This window comes from Trichomonascus vanleenenianus, assembly GCF_965637985.1.
Source record: "Trichomonascus vanleenenianus strain CLIB 3782 genome assembly, contig: TRVA0_005S, whole genome shotgun sequence".
Lineage (NCBI taxonomy): Eukaryota > Fungi > Ascomycota > Dipodascomycetes > Dipodascales > Trichomonascaceae > Blastobotrys > Blastobotrys vanleenenianus.
The window spans coordinates 25,348-51,387 of NW_027481882.1; the positions used below are offsets into that span (position 1 = coordinate 25,348).

The 26,040-nt window shown below is 51.5% G+C and overlaps 10 protein-coding genes across 10 annotated transcripts; 5 read left to right on the plus strand and 5 right to left on the minus strand.

Moving 5' to 3' along the window:
- Positions 1 to 546: 546 nt before the first annotated feature.
- Positions 547 to 1,350, plus strand: MRPL24 (mitochondrial 54S ribosomal protein bL28m MRPL24; the record flags this gene model as incomplete). Its single annotated transcript, XM_076682815.1, has 1 exon — positions 547 to 1,350. The coding sequence occupies one exon, from the start codon at positions 547 to 549 to the stop codon at positions 1,348 to 1,350; it is 804 nt and encodes a 267-aa protein (XP_076542790.1).
- A 570-nt stretch (positions 1,351 to 1,920) lies between these two features.
- On the plus strand, positions 1,921 to 2,568 carry RPL36A (60S ribosomal protein eL36 RPL36A; the record flags this gene model as incomplete). Its single annotated transcript, XM_076682816.1, has 2 exons — positions 1,921 to 1,942; positions 2,279 to 2,568. The coding sequence occupies 2 exons, from the start codon at positions 1,921 to 1,923 to the stop codon at positions 2,566 to 2,568; spliced, it is 312 nt and encodes a 103-aa protein (XP_076542791.1).
- Positions 2,569 to 4,344: 1,776 nt separating this feature from the next.
- Positions 4,345 to 8,021, plus strand: CLU1 (translation initiation factor 3 subunit CLU1; the record flags this gene model as incomplete). Its single annotated transcript, XM_076682817.1, has 2 exons — positions 4,345 to 4,372; positions 4,420 to 8,021. 2 exons carry the CDS (start codon positions 4,345 to 4,347, stop codon positions 8,019 to 8,021), a joined length of 3,630 nt encoding a protein of 1,209 aa, XP_076542792.1.
- A 526-nt stretch (positions 8,022 to 8,547) lies between these two features.
- On the minus strand, positions 8,548 to 8,901 carry TRVA0_005S00408 (uncharacterized protein; the record flags this gene model as incomplete). Its single annotated transcript, XM_076682818.1, has 1 exon — positions 8,548 to 8,901. One exon carries the CDS (start codon positions 8,899 to 8,901, stop codon positions 8,548 to 8,550), a length of 354 nt encoding a protein of 117 aa, XP_076542793.1.
- Positions 8,902 to 9,505: 604 nt separating this feature from the next.
- On the minus strand, positions 9,506 to 11,590 carry VPS1 (dynamin family protein; the record flags this gene model as incomplete). Its single annotated transcript, XM_076682819.1, has 2 exons — positions 9,506 to 11,503; positions 11,552 to 11,590. The coding sequence occupies 2 exons, from the start codon at positions 11,588 to 11,590 to the stop codon at positions 9,506 to 9,508; spliced, it is 2,037 nt and encodes a 678-aa protein (XP_076542794.1).
- Positions 11,591 to 11,941: 351 nt separating this feature from the next.
- On the plus strand, positions 11,942 to 13,000 carry TRVA0_005S00452 (uncharacterized protein; the record flags this gene model as incomplete). The annotated part of the gene is made up of 1 exon (XM_076682820.1): positions 11,942 to 13,000. One exon carries the CDS (start codon positions 11,942 to 11,944, stop codon positions 12,998 to 13,000), a length of 1,059 nt encoding a protein of 352 aa, XP_076542795.1.
- Positions 13,001 to 13,068: 68 nt separating this feature from the next.
- Positions 13,069 to 15,407, minus strand: LAS17 (actin-binding protein LAS17; the record flags this gene model as incomplete). Its single annotated transcript, XM_076682821.1, has 2 exons — positions 13,069 to 15,144; positions 15,201 to 15,407. The coding sequence occupies 2 exons, from the start codon at positions 15,405 to 15,407 to the stop codon at positions 13,069 to 13,071; spliced, it is 2,283 nt and encodes a 760-aa protein (XP_076542796.1).
- A 357-nt stretch (positions 15,408 to 15,764) lies between these two features.
- Positions 15,765 to 16,066, plus strand: TMA7 (Tma7p; the record flags this gene model as incomplete). The annotated part of the gene is made up of 3 exons (XM_076682822.1): positions 15,765 to 15,795; positions 15,845 to 15,995; positions 16,051 to 16,066. The coding sequence occupies 3 exons, from the start codon at positions 15,765 to 15,767 to the stop codon at positions 16,064 to 16,066; spliced, it is 198 nt and encodes a 65-aa protein (XP_076542797.1).
- Positions 16,067 to 17,097: 1,031 nt separating this feature from the next.
- TRVA0_005S00518 (uncharacterized protein) lies at positions 17,098 to 20,355 on the minus strand (the record flags this gene model as incomplete). Its single annotated transcript, XM_076682823.1, has 1 exon — positions 17,098 to 20,355. The coding sequence occupies one exon, from the start codon at positions 20,353 to 20,355 to the stop codon at positions 17,098 to 17,100; it is 3,258 nt and encodes a 1,085-aa protein (XP_076542798.1).
- A 3,915-nt stretch (positions 20,356 to 24,270) lies between these two features.
- On the minus strand, positions 24,271 to 25,398 carry TRVA0_005S00540 (uncharacterized protein; the record flags this gene model as incomplete). Its single annotated transcript, XM_076682824.1, has 1 exon — positions 24,271 to 25,398. One exon carries the CDS (start codon positions 25,396 to 25,398, stop codon positions 24,271 to 24,273), a length of 1,128 nt encoding a protein of 375 aa, XP_076542799.1.
- Between the last annotated feature and the right edge of the window lie 642 nt (positions 25,399 to 26,040).

A 26,040-nucleotide genomic window follows, 5' to 3' on the forward strand; every position in this document is an offset into this window, starting at 1 on the left:
CGGTCACAGAGACAGTCACTAACGAGACATGACCGGGGGTTCCTCCCGCCATCCTTATAGCTTCACGACCTCACATAGTCTCAATCATACAATTGCAGAAATGCCACCTGCCCATTTGAGCTCTTTCAGACATTGGTTTGCTTGCTAAATCATGGGCAGCCCTTGGTCATCGAACGGCTGAAACCAAATTATTCACCCTGAATTAGCCGTCAACAACGCCGGCCTTGCCACAGGATAAGGAGCGTTCCACTACGTCATACTGGTATTTCAATTTAATCCGGAAAGACCAACGTAGTCCTCGGGGTCCTCATGGAGCGTTCTTTAAAAGTAAGATCAATATGACTCTAGCCTTGTGTTAAACACAAATTCAAATTCCAATTGACTCGCGAATTATAAACTTTGAAGAATTAGCGAATTTACTCTCTCGTTCCCGTCCCGGCTGGAGTACACTGTAAATCAAACCTCCCAATAGGGGGGGAGCCCTGCTTGAACAATTTTTTGATCCCCCATTCGGGTTCGGTACACATAGACAAATCCGTAGCGAAGATGAGCTTCAACCTGTCCTCGCTGGCCAGTGCACTGAGGCCAGTTGCCGGGTCGCGCTCCTCGGTCCCTTTGGCGCGAATGTTCTCGACCACATCCCCGTGCGGGAAGCTGTACGCGCATGTCACTCAACGGCGGGTCAAGCAGGTAAAGCCTCTGGAAGCGGGCGATCCAGAGTATCTTCTGCCACAGTCGCTGCCCGAGTTCCCACCATACCCCTACGGCGAGGCTACGCTCTATAAACAATCCAACCGCGGTCTTTACGGCGGCAAAATGATCCAATTTGGCAATAAGATCTCCGAGTTTAAGAACAGAAACGGGCGAACATTCAAGCCAAATGTCAACCGACAGACGCTCTGGAGCGAGGCTCTCAAACGAAAAATCAACCTCCGAGTAGCCACCTCGGTGCTCAAGGCCATTAACCGAGAGGGCGGCCTCGACAAGTACCTGACTAAGGATACCTCAGCGCGAATCAAGCAGCTGGGTCCAACCGGCTGGAAGCTGAGATACTTGGTTCTGCAGAAGATGGAGGCCCAGGGGGCCGCGAAGCCTAAGGCTGTTGTTGACTGGGTCTCCAACGGCACTGAGTACGTCCCAGTATTTGCAAAGTATACAACTGAAAGCGGTAAGACCCTGTCAATTGTGCGAGGCAAGAAGAAGCTTCTGGGCGAGCTGTTCAAGCTGAAAGAGGCGCAGTTCGAGGGCGACAGGTTCAGTTTCCTTGGTGAGTACAAGGAGAAGTCGGTTGAGGCACTTGTACGAGAGCTGGAGACTGCTGGCTACGACCTCAAGACGCTTGCCCTGTAAACAACAGAAAAAAATAAGCATGACCAGGAAAGGAGGAACCAACCCACTGCCCATTGATGACCCTGAAATATTTTGTATATATTTGTATTAGTAACTGCATTTGTAAATGGACCGTTGTACTGCACTGCTGCCGATTGTTATATCGAGGGCCAGTCCTCGAGCTCCCCTAGCTCCACTCCGCGGAGGAAGCTTAAGAACGATGTGGAGTGCAGTACTTGCTACCGGTATATAACGAATTCTCCTGTCTAGGCGTGCGGCTCATGCGCCGCATTGAGCTTAACTATTTTCTATCAACTTAATCACAGTCACAAAATATGATGATAAATACGCAGTACTCAGTTCCAAATATTCACTAATATTTTTCATGTCACGTGAATCACCTCCCACCTAGCCATTTTTTCACCGGGCCCGGTATTCTTTATGAGAGGATGGAAAAGAAAATTTTTTGGCGCCTTACGCCGGGCGCACGCATGCACGCAACTCCCAACTGGGCAGGGACGCAACGACGCCTATACGAAATTTCCTCTCAAGACCGACGACACGACAACTTAACGACAGAATAAAATAAAAATGGCTCCAGCTCAGAAGTCCGGTATGTGTGGAAATGAATTATTGAATGAACCTCGAAGTGCGTGTTATTTTGGTTTCGATTTTGGTCTTTTTGCGGCTTGATTTCGACTTGATTTGACGTGAAAAAATTTGGCGAGTTATTGAGGATTGGATATCATTTGGTAAAGGCTTAATCTACGACATGAAAAAATGAGGATGAAAGAGGGATAATCCGAACATGATGGAGCGAAGTTAGAGCGGCATATTGAATCGAGAGCTTGAGAAAGATCGAGCACAGGAAGAAACCAGAAATACCGTAGTAACACAAATTATGGGGTCACCAATAGCCTTCATAAAATATTTTGCTAACAAGTTTTAGGTATCTTCGTTGGTGTTAACAAGGGCCACAAGGTCACTCCACGAACCCCAGCTCCAAAGCCATCGTACAAGAAGGGTACTTCTTCTGCCCGAACTCGATTTGTTCGAGACCTTGTCCGAGAGGTCGCTGGCCTTGCTCCATACGAGCGACGAGTTGTTGAGCTCATCCGAAACTCCCAGGAGAAGCGAGCCCGAAAGCTCGCCAAGAAGAAGCTGGGTACCCACAAGCGAGCTAAGGCTAAGTGCGAGGACATGACCCGAGTCATCGCTGAGTCTCGACGAGCTCACTAAGGGAGATGAGAGCATGAGCGCTGTTCGCCAACAAAATATGTTTATTAACATGTAATATATTATTTGGACCCATTTTGTCGTAGTTCCGAGAGTTGTCTCTGTTTGAAATGGGATATCGTTCAGCTAGTTTTTGGCTGCTATTTCATGAGTCTTGTGACATCACACACAGGCTCTAGCTGGCTATTTCCAATCATAGCGTCAATGAACCGGAGCTTAGGAGGTATTCCAACTCTTTTAGGTCTGGTTCACCACTAACCGTCTTTCTTGGTCGACCTCGCTTCTTTACAGGCGTTGGACTCGTCTTCGTAGCAGGAGGGATCGACATCCAATTCTTCTCTCTCGAGCTCTTAGTAATGATATCACTGGCATCTATTGAAAGGTCCACAAGGTGGGATGGCACGCTGCGACCTTCGTAGAACCGCTCACAAAATCTATCAATAGCGGTCGCAAACTTATACATATTCATTTTCGGCCGGCTCAACGATATACAGTGTAGCTGTCGCTTCTCTTCCTATCTCTTGGCGTAGCGGATTTTAGCAAGAGTGACGTTATATGGTCAATTCCGCGGCACTAAGGGTCCATCTTATAGCCACAGCCGCTTTTCATTCTACTCATCGTCGGCCAGTTTTCTCCGAAAAGCGCACTGCACCGTGAAAAAGAAGCCTTGCGGCTTGACCATCTTCACCGTTTCCGCCGTTATCGTTAACATCAAGCTCACTCTTTTCGCCGTTATCAATTACACCAAGAACTCCATTCCATCATTATCAATTGAACCAAGATCTTCACTCCTTCCACCGTTATCAATTGAACCAAGATTTTTACTCTTTCCACTGTTATCAACTGAGCCAAGACTTTTACTCTTTCCACTGTTATCAATTGAACCGAGATCTTCATTCTCTCCTCCGTTACCAATTTAATCAGTGTGAACCAAGAAGAATAAGATGGTTTAACATGGTCAGTGTGCGGTGGTTGGAAGTGAGCGCCAGGTTGAGAGTGACCGGTAAATGGAGCATCTCCCCCTGGATGACATCAAATAAACTGATACTAGTAGCGTTTGGTATCCAGTAGAATCCTGCAGGTAGGGTTTATCAAATTATTGTAATAATTACGATGTTATTTTTTGACTTTTAGATATCTACGTAGAATCACCTAATTGCTCGAAGTTGAATCAAGTGTGAATTGAAGCTAACTGTAACACAGCGATGTTATGCAAGAGTGTGTTGTGGTGTACTCGGCCGATCCAAGAGTCCTTTATTAAATTCCCCAATTAGCGACACTGTTCAATTGTATAAATTATATACCCCAATTACTGTAATTGCATTGTAAATTTGTGCGAATCTGACGAATTGGGTGTCGTACTAACCATTACCTTCAATGTCGATTTTGACTCTATGAGACAGCCCCGGAAGCTCTCCGAAGTTAACTCAGTCGCTCAAAAGTGCACCAAGTCTGCCAGAAGATCTCCATTGTTATCAACTTTAATATTCCAAGTCCCCATATTTAAACCAATTAATCTCAAGACCAATTGACTGCGCTACACAATTACTATTACCGGTGCCGTAATATCGATATTGGTAGAGGCATAAAAGAGTCAGCGGTCGGACCTCCGCCCCCGAGCGTATGTGTGTGTGTCGCCTTACCCCGGGCCAGGTCTCGGTTGGCTGAAAATTTCCGTCCCCGACAAAATACCGACGACCCCGACCTTTTTGCTATAATTCTTCGTTTCAACCTACCGTTTGATCTGTGAGGGTCTAATCGTGGAATTGTAGATTCAGCATGTCAGATCAAGAAAAAGTACAGGACGGTGAGTAGAGGGCTGCTTTGAAAAACGGATTCCGCTAACATTGAAAGACATGGTGACCATTGTCGTCCAGATCCCCTCGGGGCAGAAGCAGGAGGTTAAGGTTAAGATTGCTAAGACGGACTTGCTCAACGAGGTGCGCCAGTACCTGGTAGACGCTGTGTCGCCGTTGCAGCCGTATACCTGCTTCTCGCTCTGGAGAGAGGGCGACGCGGCGCCGCTCGACCGGTTCTCTCCGGTCGGCGAGCTGGGGCTCTCTGGCGAGGTCGTCGTCAAGCTGGTGCCAGAGGCGTACAATGAGAGCGAATCCAAGCTCCACATCGTTAAAGTGCGGGACATTTTGGGCTTCGAGTCCGAGTCGGTGCGCTCTCTGCCTGCGCTGGACGTCGGGCTCTCCTTGTTCGAGCCAGTGAGCCAGCTCGTCGCCGAGGCCGCCGCCAACCAGGAGCCGGAGGAGGAGCTCAACACTGAGGGAATGTCCGAGGAGGAGGTCTCCAAGGCCCAGGCCGAGCGATTGGCCAACCGAAAGACCGTCCTGGACCACCCAATGGCCGAGTCTGCTGACCAAGGTGCCGTGTCGCTGCCTGATCTGCTGCCAGTCAAGCTCAATGCCCCGTCTCCAGCGGTCCGATCACTCCAGCTATCGCAGTGGAACCCGGTTCCACCGGCCCTCAAGATGAGAGGCCACCTCATGTACCTCCAGGCAAGCACCTGGGAGGGCAAGACGTACCACATCACGAGCACGACTAGCGGATTCCATGTGTCCAACAGCTCTGGTGAGCGATTTGACCCGCACCCAAAGAGCGCCTCGGGCAAGGCCCAGCGACACCACTCGCTCATTGCGCTGCTGGAGTCTTTGTCGCCGCTAATTACAACTCACCTGGACAAGATCGCTACTTACGTCAAGCAGAGCGAGCCGGTAAACATCATCAACCCGTCGAATACGTACCTGGCCAGCCCATGGGTCGTCGACAAGCAGTCCGCTCTTGAGAAGGCCCACAGTCCGGACCTGTCGCGAACTCAGGAGGCGCTGTTCAATCCGAACCGGGCTGACGGCACCATGCTCCGGGACTGGAACGAGGAGTACCAGTCGATCCGGGAGATGCCCAAGGTCGACGCCGAGGGCAACACGAGCATCTCTGACCGTATCATGCGAGAGCGACTGCTGAACAAGCTCTCGTTCGAGTTTGCCGACAGTGCCGTTAAGGGCGCCATGGCCGTCATCCACGGCGACATCCCGGCGCTTAACCCCAACGAGCCGGAGCCCGCACGCATTTTCCTGTACAACAACATGTTCTTTTCGTTCGGTGCTGACGGCATTGGTAGCTTTGAGGCCGAGGGCGGCGACTCTGCTGCTCGGGCGGCCGCTGGCAAGGATCTGGCTGGCGTCAACTACGTCAACCAGCTCGACGTCGACGGGCTCTGTCAGCTCTGTACTACCGTCGTTGACTTTGGTGGCCGGCGAGTTGTCTGCCAGGGCCCAGTCCCAGGCATCTTCCGAGAGAGCCAGACGACTACTCAGACTTACGGCTCCGTTGACAACCGAGAATCGATTGTGCGAGACGAGGAGTTCGAGCCTCTCATGAAGAAGATTGCCGATGCCTTGCGACTCAAGACCCACGAGGTGTACGATGCCAGCGGCGAGAACCCACAGAGCCTCGTGTCTCCAATGGACGCCAAGGGGCTCAAGGGAAGCGACGGCCGAAACTACGTCCTCGACTTGTATCGACTGTCGCCAACCGATATCGAGTTCAACGACAAGTACTGCAACGACGAGACTGCTCCATATCCACACAAGATGGGTGTTTTGCGAATGGAGGCCATTGACGACTGGTTCCGATCCCAGGCACGAGAGTATTTGGCCAACAAGAAGAAGGACGACAGCAAGGAGGAGAAGACCACTGAACAGCTCGAGGCGGAGCGTGCCGAGCAGGAATCGGATCTCAAGATGCTCGCCGAAAAGCACCGACTCAACCCTGACGTCGGCATTGACATTGCTACTCTGCCAGAGTCTGCCCACGCCCAATTCAAGCAGGACCAGGATGAGGTGCGAGAGGTGTGCAAGTACGTCACGGAGATTATTATCCCCAAGTTTGTGGAGGACATCAAAGAAGGCATTCTCACCACTGCTCTCTCCGGCAGCCAGTTGACCTCCGTGTTCCACCGAAAGGGTATCAACATGCGATACATTGGTGTCGTGTACAACCTGGCCAAGGAGAAGGGCGCTCCTCTGGAGGCTCTGTGCCGCCTGCTTATCCGGGAGGCCGTCTCGCGAGCGACTAAGCACGTAATCAACGCTCTGGTCCGGGATCTGCCTCTCCAGCTTGCGCCATACCTTGGAGTCTATGTGTTCAACTCCCTGCTTGCCCCAGGCGTTGAGCCAGGCCTGCAGATCCCAGAAGAGCTGCAGGAGCTCTACCCACAGGCCATGGCCGAGATCAAGTCGTTTGGTCTCACGACCGACTCGGTCAACCAGCTGGTAGCCGGTCAGGTGCTTGCCCGGTTCCGGTTCACTCTACCCGATAACTGGCTCGAGCAGGCCCTGTACATCCCTCTGTTCCGAGAGATGTCGCTCAAGAACGGTTTCCAGTGGAAAGCCAAGCCCTACGAGTTTGGCGGGTCGCGAAACCCTCTCTTGGCTGCGGACGACCTTGCCAACGTCGTGCCGCTAGTCAAGTACTCGACATTCCGATCCCAGATCGCTGAGGATGCTCTCGAGGCCGGCCGGCTCTCGATCCTCAAGAACGAAACCGACGTCGGCATTGAATTCCTCTACGAGTCGTTGGGTCTCCACGAGCAGATCTATGGCGTGCTCCACCCAAGCACGGCCCACGCCTACGGCCAGGCTGCCGCTGCTTACCACGAGATGAAGGACTATGCCAACGCTTGCGAACTGGCCAGGAAGTCAGTATTCATCTACGAGCGAGTGAGCGGTGTCGACTCCAACGAGACTCTTTATACCCTACTCAACCTCGCTTGGTTCGAGAATGGTAAGGGCAACACCGTCGGTGCTCTCGAGATTATCAAGTACGCCTACAAGTTGTGGCAGGTTGTGTCGGGCCCAGACCACCCAGACACCTTGTCGACCATCATCAATGTGTGCACCATGCTCCAGCACCTCAAGGACTACAAGATGACTGCAGTATGGTTCGGAAAGGCCATTGAACTTGCACGACAGATTTACGGTGGCGACAGCATCACCGAGGCCCAGCTGCAGTACCAGCTGTCGCAGAACTACACCCTGGCGCAGCATTTTGACGAGGCTGTTGCTGCGACCAAGGAGGCGCACCGAATCTTCGAAGCCCAGCTCGGTGCCGAGCACGAGAACACTGTTGAGTCCAAGAAGTGGCTTGATACTCTTGAGCCGGTGGCTGCTCAGGTCGCCAAGGCGCGACAGCAGCAGCAATCGGCGACGACCCAGCAGGCGGCCGCCCTTGCGCAGGCGCAGGCGCAGACGCGACAGCGACACACTGCGCTGGGCCAGCAGGGGGCTGCCTCGGAACCACGAAACAGCGCCAACACTTCGGCTGTGCTGCGACGACGAGCGGACTTGGCCGACAAGAGCATTGAGGAGGTCATGAACTACATCAATGGCAAGGCACCATCGAGCAAGTCCAAGAAGAAGAAGAGCAAGAAGGGCAAGAAGTTGTAAATGGTTTTCCCTTTGTACATATTTTGTATACCACCCTCCCTTTGTACATATATCACTGATTGAATTGAATGACATCTTGACTATATAGAGAGCGATCTTGGCCACTGCTGAATTCTAATCTTCAACATTGCATGAACATCACGTTGACCATGGAAGATGATCTTGATCAGCTTTTGAATATGACCTGGATCATATTAACTATTGTTTAGACCATTATTGAAGGTCACCCTGGCTATAAATATTGAATAGCAGGTCGATGATTATTAAAGATTACCTGATCCATATCAAAATTGACCACCATTGACCATATATATATATAGTATGGCACCTTGATGCCTCTTTCTCTGTAATCAAATCACTATAATTCCTTATAATAAATAATAATTTCTGGTTAATGTCTTGAGAATAGACCATCCATTAGATAATTTGAAAGTGTAACCGTTGCCCTTTTCTTATAGCTTGGACCCATTTAGATTCGCCCAAAAAAACAGTCTCAAACTTTAAACCCCTGATGTGTTAAAGAATACTAAGCCCAGCCCATATTCGCTCCCTTCGTCGCGCTGGAGGCGTCGTTGATGGGCGCTGCAGTACGGTCGCGGTACTTAAGGCGGCCCTTGTAAGAATCGGGGGCCTTGGAGTTCTGCCAAGCTTTATAAGCAAATCGCTGTGCAGAATCCAACGTCGTCTCCTTATTCCTCTCTTTGACCTTGATGTTGATGCCCTTGGAGCTGATTTCGAACCGTTTCGACTTGCCCATAGACTCGCTCAGCGCCCTGGACACGTCGATTGCGAACCGGTAGGCAACATAGCACAACCCACCCAGAAGCGCCAGCACCAAAATAAGCACAAACTCGGACTTAAGCGCTGCCCACGCCAACATACCGTGCTTTCTAATGATGCTTAGATGTTCTGTAACTCCCTGCATCTTTTATACTTCGGCTCGTTTGCAGAGAAAAGTGTTTGACGTCACGCGGGTTAGCCGTGGCTGACATTGCATCATCATTTTGAATGGGTGGCCGCGCGAGGGGGCATTGGGATCGACGTTGCCCTCAGATAGCCGTGTGCTCAATTTTTCGACATACGAAATCAGGGGTAGCCGGCGCGCTATCCGCGCGATGCGCAGCCCTCGAATTTATTATACGAGACGCGATTGTTAAAGTCCATTACTATCTTTTTTTTTGTCCCGTAGAGATAATATTCTGTTGGGGGCCGTATTTTTTGATAGTCTACTCGATCTCCTTAAAAGCGTTGCCAAGGCTAGATCTTGTTGCACAGCCATGAAGTATGATTCACTTATTGTGTGGCTTTGATTGTGTGTTCAAATATAGAAATCACTAATGAACATGGCGCATGCCGTAACTTCACGAACTCCATCGCGAAGTAGGCGTGGGACTGCAGTGTAAATATTACCGCATAGGGTGTGGTTCATCGTGTGGGGAATAGTGTGAATCGTGGAGATCTATTAATTACTCGCATTACCGATACTAAACGCTGGCAACTATCTCGACAGCCCTCTCTAGACTGGCCACCATTTTTTGCACTTCTTTTCGTCGCTGGACAGTCTGCTCAGACTCCTTTAGCAGCTCGGTAAAGCTCTCGGCTTTGTAGAGCTTTTCGAGCAGCTCGCCCTGAATCTTCTCCTTTGAGAGCTTCACAAGGTTGAGCACAATGGCCTTTGGCACCATGTCGATGACGGTGCGCTTGACGATATTAAAGTAGGACGAAATAAGTAGCTTAATAACATCGATTTCCATCGTCTCCCGCTCAGAGAGCGTACCGGCGGCCTTGAGCACGGCTGGCGGAGGCTCCATAGCAGCCAGCCGCTTCTTGTTCTTGGAAGAGAAGAAGGAGCCAAAGAAGCCGCCCGAAGCGCTGTCGGGCTCTGGCGACGCAGAGGGCTGTGGCGTTAGTGGCTTGCCTGTCTTGGGGTCGACTTTTGTGGGGTGCATTTTCTCGTTCACAATGCTCATCGCTTGGTGGCCATTGATAAAGTCCGGGTGTCCGGTGTTAATATACGAAGCCTCCATGTGGACAAGGTCCGACACGAGCTTGTTCGACGGGTCCATGTTGGTCTTTAGGAAGCCAATAACCGTTTTGCTCACTGCGTCTCGCAGCGACGGGTACCGTCTGAAAATGGGCTTTTGCAGAATCTGGTTGAGCACGCGAACCAGCTCGTCGTAGACGAGCTGGACACACTTGAGACTTGGCTCCTCGAACCGCTGGATCTGCTGTTTGACAATGACCTCAAACGCTTGCGTACCCACGAAGAGCGCCGGTGAAGACCCCGACGAGTTGTACAGGATGGTTCTAATGTCTACGTCCTTGACCTGGTCAAACGGGTCCACCGCCCGGATACCGTTGGCGTACAGCTCGTGGAATACAAAGCTGATTCGCGCGCCGCCGGAAAGCTCAGCGGTAGACAGGTCCTGGCTGTTTCCGTCTAGAATAGTGCGGTACTCGTTCGAGAGCTCGGTGATGACATTGAGCACCGTGTTGGACGGGCTGCTGAGAAGGTCGTCGCCGCCGCCGAGCTGCGCCAGCTCCATCTGGTACTTGGACAGCGTCGAGTGTATCCGCGCCTTGATGTCTGGCAGCGTCGATTTGATGTGATGCATGAGAATGGTGTTGAGCTTGCGCGCCAGGAACGGCGTGCCGCAGTACTGCGCCTTGGCACGGTACGACGGATGCTCCTCAAAGAACTGTCGCTCGTAGGCCAGCGCGTCCTTAATCGACTTGTTGCTGGTGACGTCCTTCTGGCCCCGGTTGATGACCGGCACGTAGCCGTACTTGAGTGGAATGACGCGTCCCGCCAAAATGTCCACAACGTCCGTGCCCTGGTCCATGAGATCAATCTTAGTGAGCACGCCAATCGTCCGCGACCCTTCGGGATCCACCTCCCGTGCTAGCTTGAGCCCGTCGGAATTGGCCAGATCAGTGTTGGCGCTCGTCACCGAGAGAATGATGGCGTTTGGCTTCGTGATGAACTTTAGCACCATGTCCCGGATCTGGCGCTCGATATCCTTGGGCTGGTCCCCGACCGGTACCTTCGTGAGGCCGGGCAGGTCCACGAGGGTCAGCGTCAGCACATTCGGCGAGAAAATGCGCAGGTTGATGGGATTGGGCGATATGCCGGCGTTCTTGCCTGTCGTCGTCTCCGTCTCTCGCATAATCTCCTGTCGGATCTGGTTGAAGTCGTACATCCGCTTGCCTGGCACGTGCAGGAACTCGCCCCACTCCTCTGCGCTCTCGCCCTCTTTCAGCTTGACGCCTTCCGGCAGCGGCGGCGTATTAAAGCCAGCCTTTCGGTTCGTCAGCTGCAGAATCAGCGGTCGCCGCGTGACGATGCCTGTACCTCGAGGCAGAAAGTCCCGGCCAACAATGTTCTCCAGTACCGAACTCTTGCCGCTCGATTGAGACCCCACCACCGTGATCTGTGGCAAGTCTATAGGGTTCGTGTTGGGCCCCAGGGCCGCAAACGCATCCTGAAAAATCCAGTTAGCTCAGCGAGAATTCCAAATTTGCGCACATACCTGAAGACGGTTAACTGTTGCGATCAGGTTTTGATCCATTGGTTTTACCCTATTCTACCAAATAGCTCGTCCGCACGCTTTGGGGGTTATTGCAGGGGGAGAGTGGTGGTGGTGACAGAGATGCCATACGTGTGTGTTTTCCGCGGACCGCCGCGGGTTATCTCTGCCGCTCCCAATTCTGGCCACCGCCGCACACTTGATTCACGCGATTTAGTCACGTGCACGCGTTAAACTGCGGCTGATGCTACGTATATATGTTGTGCGGCTGGAGCGTCACGTGGACGTTGAAAAAAAATCATGCGGCTGAATGTGAACCCGCGGTGGGAAAAATCGCACATGTCAGTACGAGTAAGCATCCAGGCCACCAAAGCGGAGGGTAGGCACGAAAATATGTCATTTGAAGACTTGAGGAGGAAAGTGTTGACGCTGGACGAAACTTCGACAAAGTTCAAGGAGATCATCTACGCCAAGGAGAAGGTAGGTGATAATGAGACCGAGCGGGTAGAGCGACCGTTGAACGCTATTGCTGATATTGCCAAGCTCGCCAGAGCGCACACTACAAAAGTCGGTATCTCATTTAGACCGCCCGTGTCGGGGAAAGCAGCTCAACAGTGTGTGTCCGATTTGAGCTCACTAACGCCGCTTTTCGCCGCCGCGTGCATTGGCATGAAGGATGACCTCGACGGCAAAGTCCTGAGGATTGAGGTCAGATCAAGGCTCACCGATCTCTACAACACGCTATCAATGCTGGCCAAGGAACTGCTTAGTGTGCTGGACCGGGAGGAGAAAACCCCTACTGCTGATAAAGACGCAAAATCTGACGAGAAGACTCTGGTGTCTATCGGCCAGGTATGGGAGTGCTGCGATGCATTGATCCAGTTACCACTGCTGGGGCTCGGCGGCGTTATTGCCGAGAGGCTTGATGGGTTTTCGAGTATGATTAAGGACGGGCTCAATGACTTGGAGGAGTGGATTGTAGACCCGTCCGTCATGGAAGACTTTTTAGATTTGGACGAGGAGGAGGATACTTTTGGCATAGAGGACGAAAGCGCAGATGATTTTGCTAGTGCCGAGGGCAAGGGAAAAGCCGGCGGTGATGGAAACAATAACGACGAATTGGAGGAGAAGCTGGAACTTTCCAAGCATTGGCAGCTCAAGCTGCGCAAGATCTCGGTTCTGTATGGTCTCATCAAGAAACAGCGATGTGGGCCTAAGACTCCGCTGGATACAAAAACCCTCAATGCCATTTACGAGCATGTGAACGACTTGTCGGCCAGCAGCGATGATTTTATCGCATCGTTCCTGGAAGGCGGTTCACTTGAGTCCATTAAAGAATATGCCAATGTTATCGTACGATCAATTGGTGGGCTGTGCGATCTCGTCCTTACTGAAAAAGGGGACACATTCGACACAGTCGTAACTAGATTCAAAGCAGACTTCGTGAACTAATAATTACTTGTTTAGATGCATAGTTTTAACCAATCATTTTTATTCCGCAGGGAAATATTTATACTTATCTACCAGTCATCGTCACTGGCCTCTTCGTCACTTTGGGCAACTTTGTTCTTACGGGTATTAAGTGCTTGAGCCAACGCATCAGCAAGGCTTCCAGGAGCTGCCCCTGGGGCTCCGCCAGATCCACTCGATGCGGGCTTCTCTCCGCGGGCTTCCTGTAGAATGACACTTGGTTTATCCAATTGGCTCTTATCCACTTTTCTGAGGCTTCCCACCCCGCCGGCGCCACGAATAGACGCAAGCAAGGCATCACGACCGCTATCGACCTGTGGCAATGCTGGCCCAGAACTCCCCCCTCCGCCCAAGTTTGGTGGTGGCCCAGGAGGTGGCGGAGGTGCTCCACCCGCTGTTGGTGGAGGACCAGGAGGAGGCGGTGGTGGTCCACCGCTAAACCTTTGCTGAGCAGGTGGCGGTCCTGGGGGAGGTGGTGGTGGCGGTGGTGGCGGTCCACCGCTAAACCCTTGCTGAGCAGGTGGCGGTCCTGGGGGCGGTGGCGGTGGCCCACCAGTGAATCCCTGCTGGGCAGGTGGTGGCCCCGGTGGTGGTGGAGGCGGACCGCCAGTAAAGCCTTGCGACTGGGCAGGTGGTGGCCCGGGAGGAGGATGTGGTGGCGCTCCGCCGAAGCCCTGGCCTTGAGGGGTCTGAGTAGGAGGCAATGGTGGTGGTGCTGGCGGGGCCTGCGATATATGTGGGTGCGGTGGTACACGAGGAGCTTGGGTCGGCGGCAAAGGAGGAGGTGCCGGTGGTTGACTTATTGGTGGTGATACAGGAGGCGGTTGAGTAGCCGGTTGCCTCATTGGAGGGGGTGGAGGCGGAGGGGGTGGAGAAGTACTCGCTAGCTGGCCACCAGCCCTTGGAGGAGGAGGAGGTGGTGGAGGAGGAGGAGGTGGTGGTGGTGGTGCAGCTTGTGCACGGGGAGGTGGCGGCGGTGGAGGTGGAGGAGGAGGAGGAGGAGTGCCATTGACCTGAGGGCCTCCCCTCTGTGGAGGAGGTGGCGGTGGTGGCGGCACGTAACTTTGCGGTGATTGTGGAGGAGGAGTGCCGAATTGAGGGGCCTCGTTGCCGATTGGCAAACGAGGAGGAAGGTGAGGCGGGCTAGGAACTGGCCGACTTTGCATAGAAGGAAATGGTGGGGGGACAGGGTTTCGATTCGGAGGAGGTGGTGGTGGTGGTGGCGCTTGGCTGTCACGGCTAGGAAGTTCAGGAACTGGCTGGTTTTGCGTTGGCGGCATAGGCGGAGCCTGGTTGGTAGATTGCGGGGGAGTACTCATTGGAACATTCTTGCCAATAAAAGGCATTGGCGGAGGTACTTTATGAGTACTCGGTGCTCTGAGCCCCAGAGCACTTCTAGCTTCCTCCTCTGGTTCTTCTTGTTCTTCCTCATTCTGCTCAGTAGATGGCGGAGGTACAGTACTCTGATCAGCAATAGACGGTGGTGGCGGAGGTGGAGAGCTTCTAAGAGTAGAAGATGCTGGACTGACATTGTTTGCAGCAGCAGGCGGCGGTGGTGGAGGTGGAGCCTTGGCCCTTCTGCCACTCGTAGTGCTAGCAGCCTCGGAGCTGCTGCTCACCGATGCTGATCTATCTCTTGTCGGCGCCTTTGGGGCATACTTTCTAGGAATAGGTGGTTCAAGCCCAACCAGCGGGCCGCCTTGCTGTCGAATATAGTCCTTGATGAACTCCCGGTTCTCAGCAATCATATCCTCAGTGATACCGGCACTGGCCAGCTCTGAGTATAGTGCTCTCCATTCATCTGGAGGGTGGTCGTCATAATATACAGGCCCTTCGAGGTGAATCCTCCGCCTAATTGACCCAGTAGGGTCGCCCCGTGGACCCGGGGCGCTCGGCGGGCTTGGCTTTTTCTTCATGGCTACAGCGTTCTTATTGTTCAGCGTAGCCTTGGATGCATACTTTTCCTTGTGGGCAACGCGCTTGAGGAAATGGCCAGCTTCGCTTTCATCTTCAAACAGCAACCCCCCGCAGCATTCCTCCAGCTCAAACGAATGGAAGAAAGATCGGTCCTGGTTGTACTTGAAGTCGATGTAGAGCTCCTGGTCCCATATAACCCCACGGGATCCCTACGCGGCAATCATGTTAGTCCTGCCTACACCGTCACAATAAACGCGATACTTACCGAGATATCTACGATTTTAAGAAAAAACGTGTTGCCTACGAGGTCGTTGACTAAAGCCACCGCGCCAGAAATCCCGGTATAGGTCCACTTGTCCGGGTCCGGATAGGCAATATACAGTCTCGCCACAGTCGCATCGACAATTTTGTTAGATGCCTTGGGAATAGCCCGCTTGACCTTCTCCTTGTCGGCGTCCTTGAGCAGCCCCATGGTTATATTGACCGGAGGCACTAATATCGGATACTACTGGTCAAAAACGCTCTAAATCCCAAAAATGTATTGGAGAACTCGCTGCACCCGGGCAATTGAGTTTCCTTCCAATACGATTTAGCCTACCAATGGCTTCTCAAGGTTGGTACTCCAGGTAGCAAGCCCTTGCTAACAACTGATGTGGTTGTGGTGTAAAGAGTGGACCGTGCTGCTCCCCCTCTGTTCTTTGGTGTGCGAGGGCGGAGGGGGAAGGGACGGAGCGGTCGGAAATCCGGGCTGGGGCGGTCCCGGCGGCTGCGGCAAAATCTTTCAGGTCCGAAGATGTCAAGGCATTGATCGCAATCTATTGAAAGAAAGATGTCTGGACGACAGGGTGGAAAGCTCAAGCGTAAGTGCAGATGTCGTTTTCCTGATGGAGCATATCTAATTATTTGTAGCTCTCAAGGCTCCAAAGAAGAAGCAGAACTTCGATGACGACGACGAAGACCAGGCCTTCAAGCAGAAGCAGAAGGCTGAGGAGAAGGCACGCAAGGAGATGGCCGCCAAGGCTTCCAAGGGTGGTCCACTCGTCGGTGGCGGTATTAAGAAGTAAGTTCACCGGGGTATGTTCTGTTTAGGGAAAAAAAGGCTAACTAGTATCTAGGTCCGGAAAGAAATAAGTATGTTAATAGATAATAGTTCTTCATTCCCATTATCGGTGCTGCATAGTCAGTCCACGAGAGATTATCGGTGTAATCGGCCAATTGAGAGTAACCAACTGTGGGGAAAGAGGCAGTATCAAGCTGAAAAATGGTATGATCCACTCTCAATTCAAACGAAATGTTTGGAAATGTTTGGAGCTCGGTAGCCAAATACATGTGAAATGGATTTAAGCTGGGCTAGATCATTTGTGAGAATACTTCATTGAGCGCCTTTGCGACAGCAACAGTCGTAGTGGTAGCATGGCAATAGTGTATCATAACATTTCTACCCAGAAATATGTAAATAGTAATCTGCCCTACCAATTCTACCAGGTTCAATGATTATTTTACGCTTACATATTAGCTGACTTTCTGTTTGATCTAGTTACCAGGTGCTCCGTGACGGGGCGAAACTCGAATTGACGTTACAAGCAGCCTAGTGTCTCAAGTCCTGCTTTGTCGTCCGACATACATTCTTCTAGTGCCATCGTATGTCATCTTGTAGTAGGGAATAAGAGGAAATGATTATTCAACGCGTTAAAAATAGCTCTTCGGCATTATTGAAATGATCGTCCTCGCGGTAGGGCGAACACTCTGGTTATTGACGATGATGACGTGTGCTCACCTTCTGGACATCCCTTACTACACTTTTCACTGTCACGCTGTAAAGGACAAAAGGCTCAACTTTAGAAAAATCCAAGTACACTTGAGTCTATACCCAGTGTCATACCTTAAAACATATCGAACTTAAAGAGAGGCTATCATCTGCTACATATGATTTGTTCAATATACGAGCGATAATAATACCAGTGACATACCGGTACAATTTGTTGAAGATTCTACCAAATGATAAATACCAGTTGCTCGCGGCAAAGAAATCAAAGTGATCAAAAAATATATTCAAGAATCAAAAAATAGAATTATAGAATCGAAAAGATGGATGCTCACACGCGTGGTTAATAATGATCATATCATATATGCAAGTGCTTTTCTAGATACTACCCGTTACTTTAAAGCAAAGCAACGACAGCAATAACGGTGGAGAAGATGGCCATCAAAGAGGTGGAGACACCGGAAGCACTGTTGACCTGCACAGGGACGGACTCAGCTGGGGAAGACGCCTGCGCTGGGGCAGACTCGGCTGGAGTAGAAGCCTGCGCTGGGGCAGACTCGGCTGGAGTAGAAGCCTGCGCTGGGGCAGACTCGGTTGGAGCAGAAGTCTGAGCTGGGGCAGACTCGGCTGGAGCAGAAGTCTGGACTGGGGCAGACTCGGCTGGAGCAGAAGTCTGAACTGGAGAAGTACCTGCTGGAGCGCCTGGAGCAGAGGTCTCGACTGGAGCAGAAGCCGCTGGAGCACCTGGAGTGGAGCTCTCAACTGGAGCGCCTGGAGCAGAGCTCTCAACTGGCGCAGAGCTTTGTGGAGCACCTGGGGCAGAAGTCTCAACTGGGCCAGCTGGGGTGGTCTGACCAGCTGGCTGAGTTGGAGTCTCAGCAACGTTGGTGGTGTAGACCTCGGTGGAATAGTATGTGACACCAGAGGAAACGTGCTCGTGGGTCTTGGTGACGGTGTCAACCACAGTGATGTAGCTGGTGGTGGTCGCTGGAGCTGGAGTAGTCTCGACTGGAGCGGTGCCAGTAGGGGTAGAGCCAGCTGGGGCAGAGCCAGTTTCGACTGGAGCGGAGCCAGTAGGGGTAGAGCCAGCTGGTGTAGAGTGCTCAGCAGTCAGTGGGCAGTACGTGGTGGTGATCACGTAGGTGGTCTCAACAGTCTTGCCCTCCACAACAGTCTCGGTGGTGACGGTCAGAGTCTCAGTGGTGGTTGGAGATGGAGTAGTCTCGACTGGAGCGGAGCCAGTAGGGGTAGAGCCAGCTGGTGTAGAGTGCTCAGCAGTCAGTGGGCAGTACGTGGTGGTGATCACGTAGGTGGTCTCAACAGTCTTGCCCTCAACAACAGTCTCGGTGGTGACGGTCAGAGTCTCAGTGGTAGTTGGAGCTGGAGTAGTCTCTTCACTTGGAGCAGTGGTAGTGCCGCCTGGGGCAGTGTTAGTGCCACCTGGAGTCGATGGAGCAGTGGCAGTACCGCCTGGGGCAGTGTTAGTGCCGCTTGGAGTCGATGGAGCAGTGTTAGTACCGGTAGGACCTGGAGTACCTGGAGCAGTGCCACCTGGGGTGGTTGGAGCAGTGGCAGAACCGGTAGGACCTGGAGTGCCTGGAGCCGTCTCGTCGTCACATGGAGCAGTGGTAGAACCGGTAGGACCTGGGGTACCTGGAGCAGTGCCACCTGGAGTGGTTGGAGCAGTGGCAGAACCGGTAGGACCTGGAGTACCTGGAGCAGTGCCACCTGGGGTGGTTGGAGCAGTGGCAGAACCGGTAGGACCTGGAGTGCCTGGAGCCGTCTCGTCGTCACATGGAGCAGTGGTAGAACCGGTAGGACCTGGAGTACCAGGAGCAGTGCCACCTGGGGTGGTTGGAGCAGTGGCAGAACCGGTAGGACCTGGAGTGCCTGGAGCCGTCTCGTCGTCACATGGAGCAGTGGTAGAGCCGGTAGGACCTGGAGTACCTGGAGCAGTGCCACCTGGAGTGGTTGGAGCAGTGGCAGAACCGGTAGGACCTGGAGTACCTGGAGCAGTGCCACCTGGGGTGGTTGGAGCAGTGGCAGAACCGGTAGGACCTGGAGTGCCTGGAGCCGTCTCGTCGTCACATGGAGCAGTGGTAGAACCGGTAGGACCTGGGGTACCTGGAGCAGTGCCACCTGGAGTGGTTGGAGCAGTGGCAGAACCGGTAGGACCTGGAGTGCCTGGAGCCGTCTCGTCGTCACATGGAGCAGTGGTAGAACCGGTAGGACCTGGGGTACCTGGAGCAGTGCCACCTGGAGTGGTTGGAGCAGTGGCAGAACCGGTAGGACCTGGAGTGCCTGGAGCCGTCTCGTCGTCACATGGAGCAGTGGTAGAACCGGTAGGACCTGGAGTACCTGGAGCAGTGCCACCTGGAGTGGTTGGAGCAGTGGCAGAACCGGTTGGACCTGGAGTGCCTGGAGCCGTCTCGTCGTCACATGGAGCAGTGGTAGAACCGGTAGGACCTGGAGTACCTGGAGCAGTGCCACCTGGGGTGGTTGGAGCAGTGGCAGAACCGGTTGGACCTGGAGTGCCTGGAGCCGTCTCGTCGTCACATGGAGCAGTGGTAGAACCGGTAGGACCTGGAGTACCAGGAGCAGTGCCACCTGGGGTGGTTGGAGCAGTGGCAGAACCGGTTGGACCTGGAGTGCCTGGAGCCGTCTCGTCGTCACATGGAGCAGTGGTAGAACCGGTAGGACCTGGAGTACCTGGAGCCGTCTCGTCTTCACATGGTGCAGTGGTAGAACCGGTAGGACCTGGAGTACCTGGAGCCGTCTCGTCGTCACATGGAGCAGTGGTAGAACCGGTAGGACCTGGGGTACCTGGAGCTGTGCCACCTGGAGTGATTGGAGCAGTGGCAGAACCGGTAGGACCTGGAGTGCCTGGAGCCGTCTCGTCTTCACATGGTGCAGTGGTAGAACCGGTAGGACCTGGAGTACCTGGAGCCGTCTCGTCGTCACATGGAGCAGTGGTAGAACCGGTAGGACCTGGAGTACCTGGAGCCGTCTCGTCGTCACATGGAGCAGTGGTAGAACCGGTAGGGCCTGGAGTGCCTGGAGCCGTCTCGTCGTCGCATGGCGCAGTGGTAGAACCGGTAGGACCTGGAGTGCCTGGAGTCGTCTCCGGAGCAGTGGAGGTACCAGCTGGAGGAGCTGGTGGGGCAGTGGTAGCTGGAGGGGAAGGCTTCCAGCAGTACTTCGGAGAGACACAGTTTTTGTCACAACCAGTCTTGTAAGAGCACTGGCCCTGCTTGGTGAAGAGGTAGTAGAGCTGGATGGATGGGGCGCAAAGCATGTCTCCGTCCGTAATTGCCTCTACATCAGTGGTGAAGCTGAAGTCATAGTAATTGATACCATTGCCACTGATAGAGGAGCCATCGGTTGGTGGGTAGATGACCTGCTCGTTCTGACCTGGGTGCACGGCCCAGATCTTCTCAATGTCGTCGTTACCACCGTCAACGTAGACATGGTAAGTGACGGCCCAAGAGCCATCAGCATTCTTCTCAACATCAGTAGCCGAGATGGAACCCTCAATCTTTTCCTTGGCGAAAGATTTGAAGCTGGTTGGGCAGTTCGGAACTGGCTTTGTCTTGGTCTTCTTAGCCAGAGCGGCCGAAGCGAACAGCGACAGGGCTGCAAGTTTAACGCTGACCATGTTGACTAACGATAGTGTCTAACTTGAAAAAAGGGATCTTTTTTCAAAGAATGAAAGACTAAAGGTTAGGACACACGTAGTTCAAGAAGTGGAAAAGAAGAGTCCCATGGAAAAAGGGGTGGTGATATATATAACCAATGCTCGAGGTCAAAATTTAGGGAGTTCTAGCGGCTTTTGCTTTTTAAAAAGAAAGCAATGCATTGCCAACCGGCGAAGACAGCTCAATTGCACTGTGTTAGCGAGGGAGGGGCGGGAGAGAGAGGAAACTGACCTGTAGTGGGCCTCCAGACATGAATCTGCAATGTGCGCTGCGAACTGCAGGCTATGCCCAAGGAATACATACACTCTGATACACAGCGTGTGACTTTCAACAAGCATTTATCCAACGCTATCATACCTTGCCGACTGACAGATATCCATTGACAGTAGATTCAATGCAATTGCCGAAGGTATGCTTAAACTGTGGAGGCTGTCAGTGCAGATAGCGAGTCGGTTGATGTACACCGCCAGACACGATGCATTAGTGCCATTTCTGTGCCAATTATAGCATACGAGTTGGGATGTGTCAATATTCCTTTATTGCTGGTTTGCTTGTATGCCCCCTGGATCCATTGACACACCAATCACTTTCCCCTGACAGTTGCTGGGTATACGTTGAGCTGAAGCTTTGGCTATGGTATTTGAAACATTGTCTCGATATTTACATGGTTTAGCACACCAAATGGTCGCTCTGCCCACTAGAAACTACACCTTCGAGGTGGTTTAAGCCTCTAAACCGTTTAATTTTCAACCAGAGTTTTCTATTCCTGGCCATGCTCGGAGATGCTAATACATGTTCCTCGGATCTAGGCCTCTTACGTATCCCACCTGTCGCCGTTAGATCGGCTAAGGATGGGCGCCACTAAATTGACCGGCCTTGCAGGACGATGCGTCTCGCTATCATACTCACCCTGTAAGAGAGAAACCGTTCTGCAGATACAAAACAAAGCCGCGACTTATTCGCGCCACGTACATGGTCTGGGCCATATGCCACACTGCTTGTCCACACACGCGCCTCGAGCAGTTATCCTGTTCAATATACAATACTGTGTATACCGGGGGTAGCCAGCATGGACTTTTATTGGAAGCGTGATTCCCCAGATGTAATGTGTCGGGCGGTATCCCAAGGAGTGGTAAGTTTTTCCGCGTAGTGGGGATATATCACCTGCAATGCAGGCGGATCAAACTGCTTGGAGCGGATAACACTAAGTGTAACCATGCGCCCAATGGCGGCAGCTCAGGGGGGTCGGGAGAGGACCGAAAGGAGATCTAGACCATGGATAGGATGTCTGCAGAAATATTCTATATCACACCCACCAGTCCTGTTATGCCCTCCCGCTTCTTCCATGGAGCAAATCGGTTTACGCTGGGATGATGGCGCACTCGTCGTATTTTCCACGCAGGTGGCCGATCTGGGTCATCCGTCACATCAAACCGGACATTTGCTTGTGTCAACTTACAGGTCGTCGTCCCCACCAAAAGTGGCGCCCCGCCTTGGCCTAGTTTCACACGCAGAAGTGGCCTTAACATTTACGTGATGGTTACACAGGGAACACTTAAGGGGGGTGAGGGTTCTCGCTATAATATACGGCCTTGTAAATGCATCTTCGTTTCATCTATTCCGACTGAGTATGAGCAACAACACTACAATAAGTAATTGGATGCTTGGCATGAGGAGAGCTCAAGTCGTCGACACTGCGCAGGAAGCAAAGTGTGCGACATTGCACATGTACCCTCGCAAGTGTTACTATTATTACTGGGGTCCTTTTCCTTACTCGGCTTCAGTCTCCAATTACATAAAGCATGCGGGCAGGCGTGTCGCCACACTAATTGTACTGTAGCTCGAACTGTGGCGAGTGGCGGCCTCAAGGCAGCGCTTCAGGCTACAATTTACTTAATGATAAAATGCTAATTAGAAGCTCGCTTATTTTTTTTCGTTTGGTTATTTGCCTTGGCGTCCGAGCCGACGTTTCAATAAAACCGTTGGAGATTGAAGAAATGATTCAGATGAGGGCCCGCGCCTCTAACGTTGTCTTTGAAAAATTTCAACGTTTCTCGGCCGGAACGGCGCCGGACAGCATATGCAATTAGGCTACGTAATTCAATACACTACACTTATAGTTTTTACATCGAAGGACGAAGACGGGCACACTGTCGGTCAACAGAGTTCCAACCGACACAATGGAAACACATGCCCATTGGGTGCTTATACGATACAGGGAAAGAGAAAAATACCACATGCTAGGGTGCGCCCCATAGTGAAGCGAATTGGTAGTACAACGGCCCGCATGAATGCACATTACGATGCACTGTATCTTGAGAGAGCGTGCAGGCTTGCCATCCCGCCCACCTTGCCAAGGACGGAGAGGAGACTGGACTACACTACTGTACACTGTATTCCGCTTGCTGGATTAACGAGGTCGGGAAAATTTAAATAACCGTCATAAAGCCGCATTAAAGTCTTGCCATCGTCCAAATCCTAGACTTTCGCAACTTTGGAAATGTCTAAAGTAGAGATGGCTTTGCAGTAACTGTTCAATGCGACGTATTCGAGTCTCAAGCCAATGCATTTTACGGCATATCACTGGGAGTTGGCACATGAAAATGCAATTGCAAGTGCATCAAGCCATTCCCTTCAGTACGGTAAATACTAATGTATGAAGCAGTTGACATAGGCTTGTTACCAATTCCTATATACAGTTATTAATTAGTCAACGGTAGGTAGCAATATCACAAATTATTGGCGGTCACTGGAACTAGCACCCAAGTCAACAGTCTAACCGCAATCCGAACTTACGTCGTAGCTCTACTGTAGACGGGGAAATACTTAGTCTGCTGAGGTGTGTACAGAGGAACGTGGACTTTTGCTTAGAGTGTCATAGACGTACATGCGTCAGAGGTATCGCCTGAGCTCACTACACAGCAACACTATGTATATGTTAATTCCGGTACGCTGTCTGTGCAGGGTACACAGTAATAGCTACATATCTGTTTTACAAGCTGAAGTCTCCAATTTGCTTCGAACAATGGTGCTCCCCTGGCGTTGTTGACTTTGTTCTCCGAAGAAAGAAAATTCTGCGATCATATGTAGCAATTGATCTCGCGATATCTCAAACATATCGCACTATTACTGGTCGAAAGAGCAAATAACAAATTCACATTCGTGCCATAGCTGCGGCATCAGTACATTTGTCTCATGGGATGAGGTATCAGGATTGAGTTGTAAAACGCCGATAAGATATAACAGAGATATTAAACTCTAAGGGGAACTAGCGATAACAGATGCAATTACGAATACAACACTGCTACATATCTTACCTATAATTTTTTATAACATTAACAATACCTTACGGGTAATAATAAACGAAAGAAGCCGAGGCGAGAAACGTCAAAGCATAATTTTTCAAATAACAAGTTCACATTCGTGCCACAGCCGCGGCATCAGTACATATGTCTCATGGGATGAGTTACCAAATGAATGTCAAGAAAGCACGTACATGATATCAATGTGTGAGTATGAGTACAATAGATCCTGATAAATATAAACGGCTCTTCAGATCATAAAATGCCCTTTAACAGTGAGGAACTAACAATGCTTCGCTAGGGAGTCGGATCTGCATTGACAATCCTCTTTGAGAAAATATTCGAGTCCCTCGTATGTGACGAGGAGTAGGAGTTTATCAGGTATATCACTTATCTGAGGAATAGCCCTGAATAGCCCTCAAACCTCGTAGAGAGAGAACACCGGCCAAGACTGTGATTAATACTAAATACAGCACCGGAAATGATATTGAAAACGAGACTTATTACTGATACATGGGAAATCCTCAATGAGGTTCAGATATTAATACAGTTATATAAATAAAGCGTGGGTAGCTAGAGGGCTCCTGATAATATTCGAGAGGATAGCTCTGCCAGCTGCTGACTCGACTGCTCGCGGTCTATTCGGTCACGAGGCGGCGCCGACGCCAGGGCAATGAGGCTCCCCAGGTTTTCGTCATTCCTATTCAACGGATGGTCCTCGTGGATGAGTCCTTCATTGACCATGTACTGCTTCAAGGCTCCCTCCGATTCATCATAGCTAGGCAGCCTGCTGTCTTCGACCTCCCAAGGGGTCTCCTGCGTCAATGACCCCCCTATGCTTTGTCTACCCGTATATCGTGGCGGGAGGTTCTGTCTAATTTTGTGCTCAAAGTGCAGGTTTGCAATCAAATTCATGAACGCTTTGGCCGGCGCTTTCGAACCAAATGGCATCGTCGACACAAAGCTGCCAACGTAGCACACGAAGAACCAAGAATCTTTGATGGTATCGCTCTCAAGTACCTTCATCGTCGTGATATCTTCGATAGGAATTGAGAATCCAATCTTCATCTCACTGAGGGGTACGAAGATTATGCGCTCCGTAGTTACATACAAGACCCCCGGTTGCGATCCCGCGGTGAGATAGTCAAAGTTGTATTCCCGTATTTTATCAGCTACTGACTCTCCCTTGTGGAACACATCATTGCTGTCGGGATTGCAACGCGAGCAATTTAGCTTTGCATGCTGAACGCGAAGCTCGCTGAGCTTGAGTACAGAGCGTCTTTCAGGAAACCGCTGCAGGAGCTTCTCGTTAGGCAGCATAATGGGGTCTCCATCTCCTCCCACAGGTACCGGTGGAGCATTTACTGGGACGCCATTGTCGTCCGTCGGGATCTGATCCCTGGGCAGCTGAGAGAGCTTCTGCGGATTGTTGAGTATATCATCGGAAATGGCGGAAGAGGCAGTCGAAGCGGCACTAAATAGCGAAGCGCCAGATTCATTAGGCGACAGAGTGGTGTCTAGGTTCTGCTGCGAAGCAATGGTATTGAACGTATTTGCGCTCGACTCAATTACGGGCGACTCTAACGGCTCGTCAGGATCAATGCACGTACAAGGAGGTCCCTTGCTGTTGAGAAACGATGGAAACGGAGGGTTGGACGCCCGTCGTCTTCTGGGTAGCAAAGTTGATATCAGTGGCAGCATTGTTCATAATCCTCTCGCCACTAGAATACACACAATACTGGTGATATTAATAAATATGAAGGAACGGTGGAGAGGACCCTCTTGCAAGGGCCAACACTGTTCTAAAAGAATAAAAAATTGTTTAAGCGGGAGTCGTATTTAAAGGGCTTAACCCGCATGTGTGTATCAGAACGTGATCTGTCCCTATATCGAAAGATTCATATATTAATCCTAAAACCCGCAACTGGTGATAAGAAATATGCTACTGACGTCATTAAGTGACCTTCACTTATCATCTACTTCTATACTTGTGCAAACATGGGCTCCGGAGGGCCAATTCCATGGGTAGGAAGGACCCTCTGCATCTACGTTCATGAAATTAAGCAATTGCCGCCCGAAGTGCTATTGCCTGAGTCAAAATATGATCGTTTTCGGCGCGTATCGACGTCACTTCGGCTCGATCAGACGGTGCAAATTCCTTAAAACAGGAAGGGACACCTATGTTGCAGTGGTAATAGGTTCTGTACTCGTAGATACCCGAACCTTCGATGCTACCTCAAAATTACTTAGTGCTCCGAGGACCGCTTACTTATATAACGGATCTCCTGATTAGAAATTTTTCGGTCGCTTTGTACGAAAATAGCTCTCTTATATAGCTAAAAT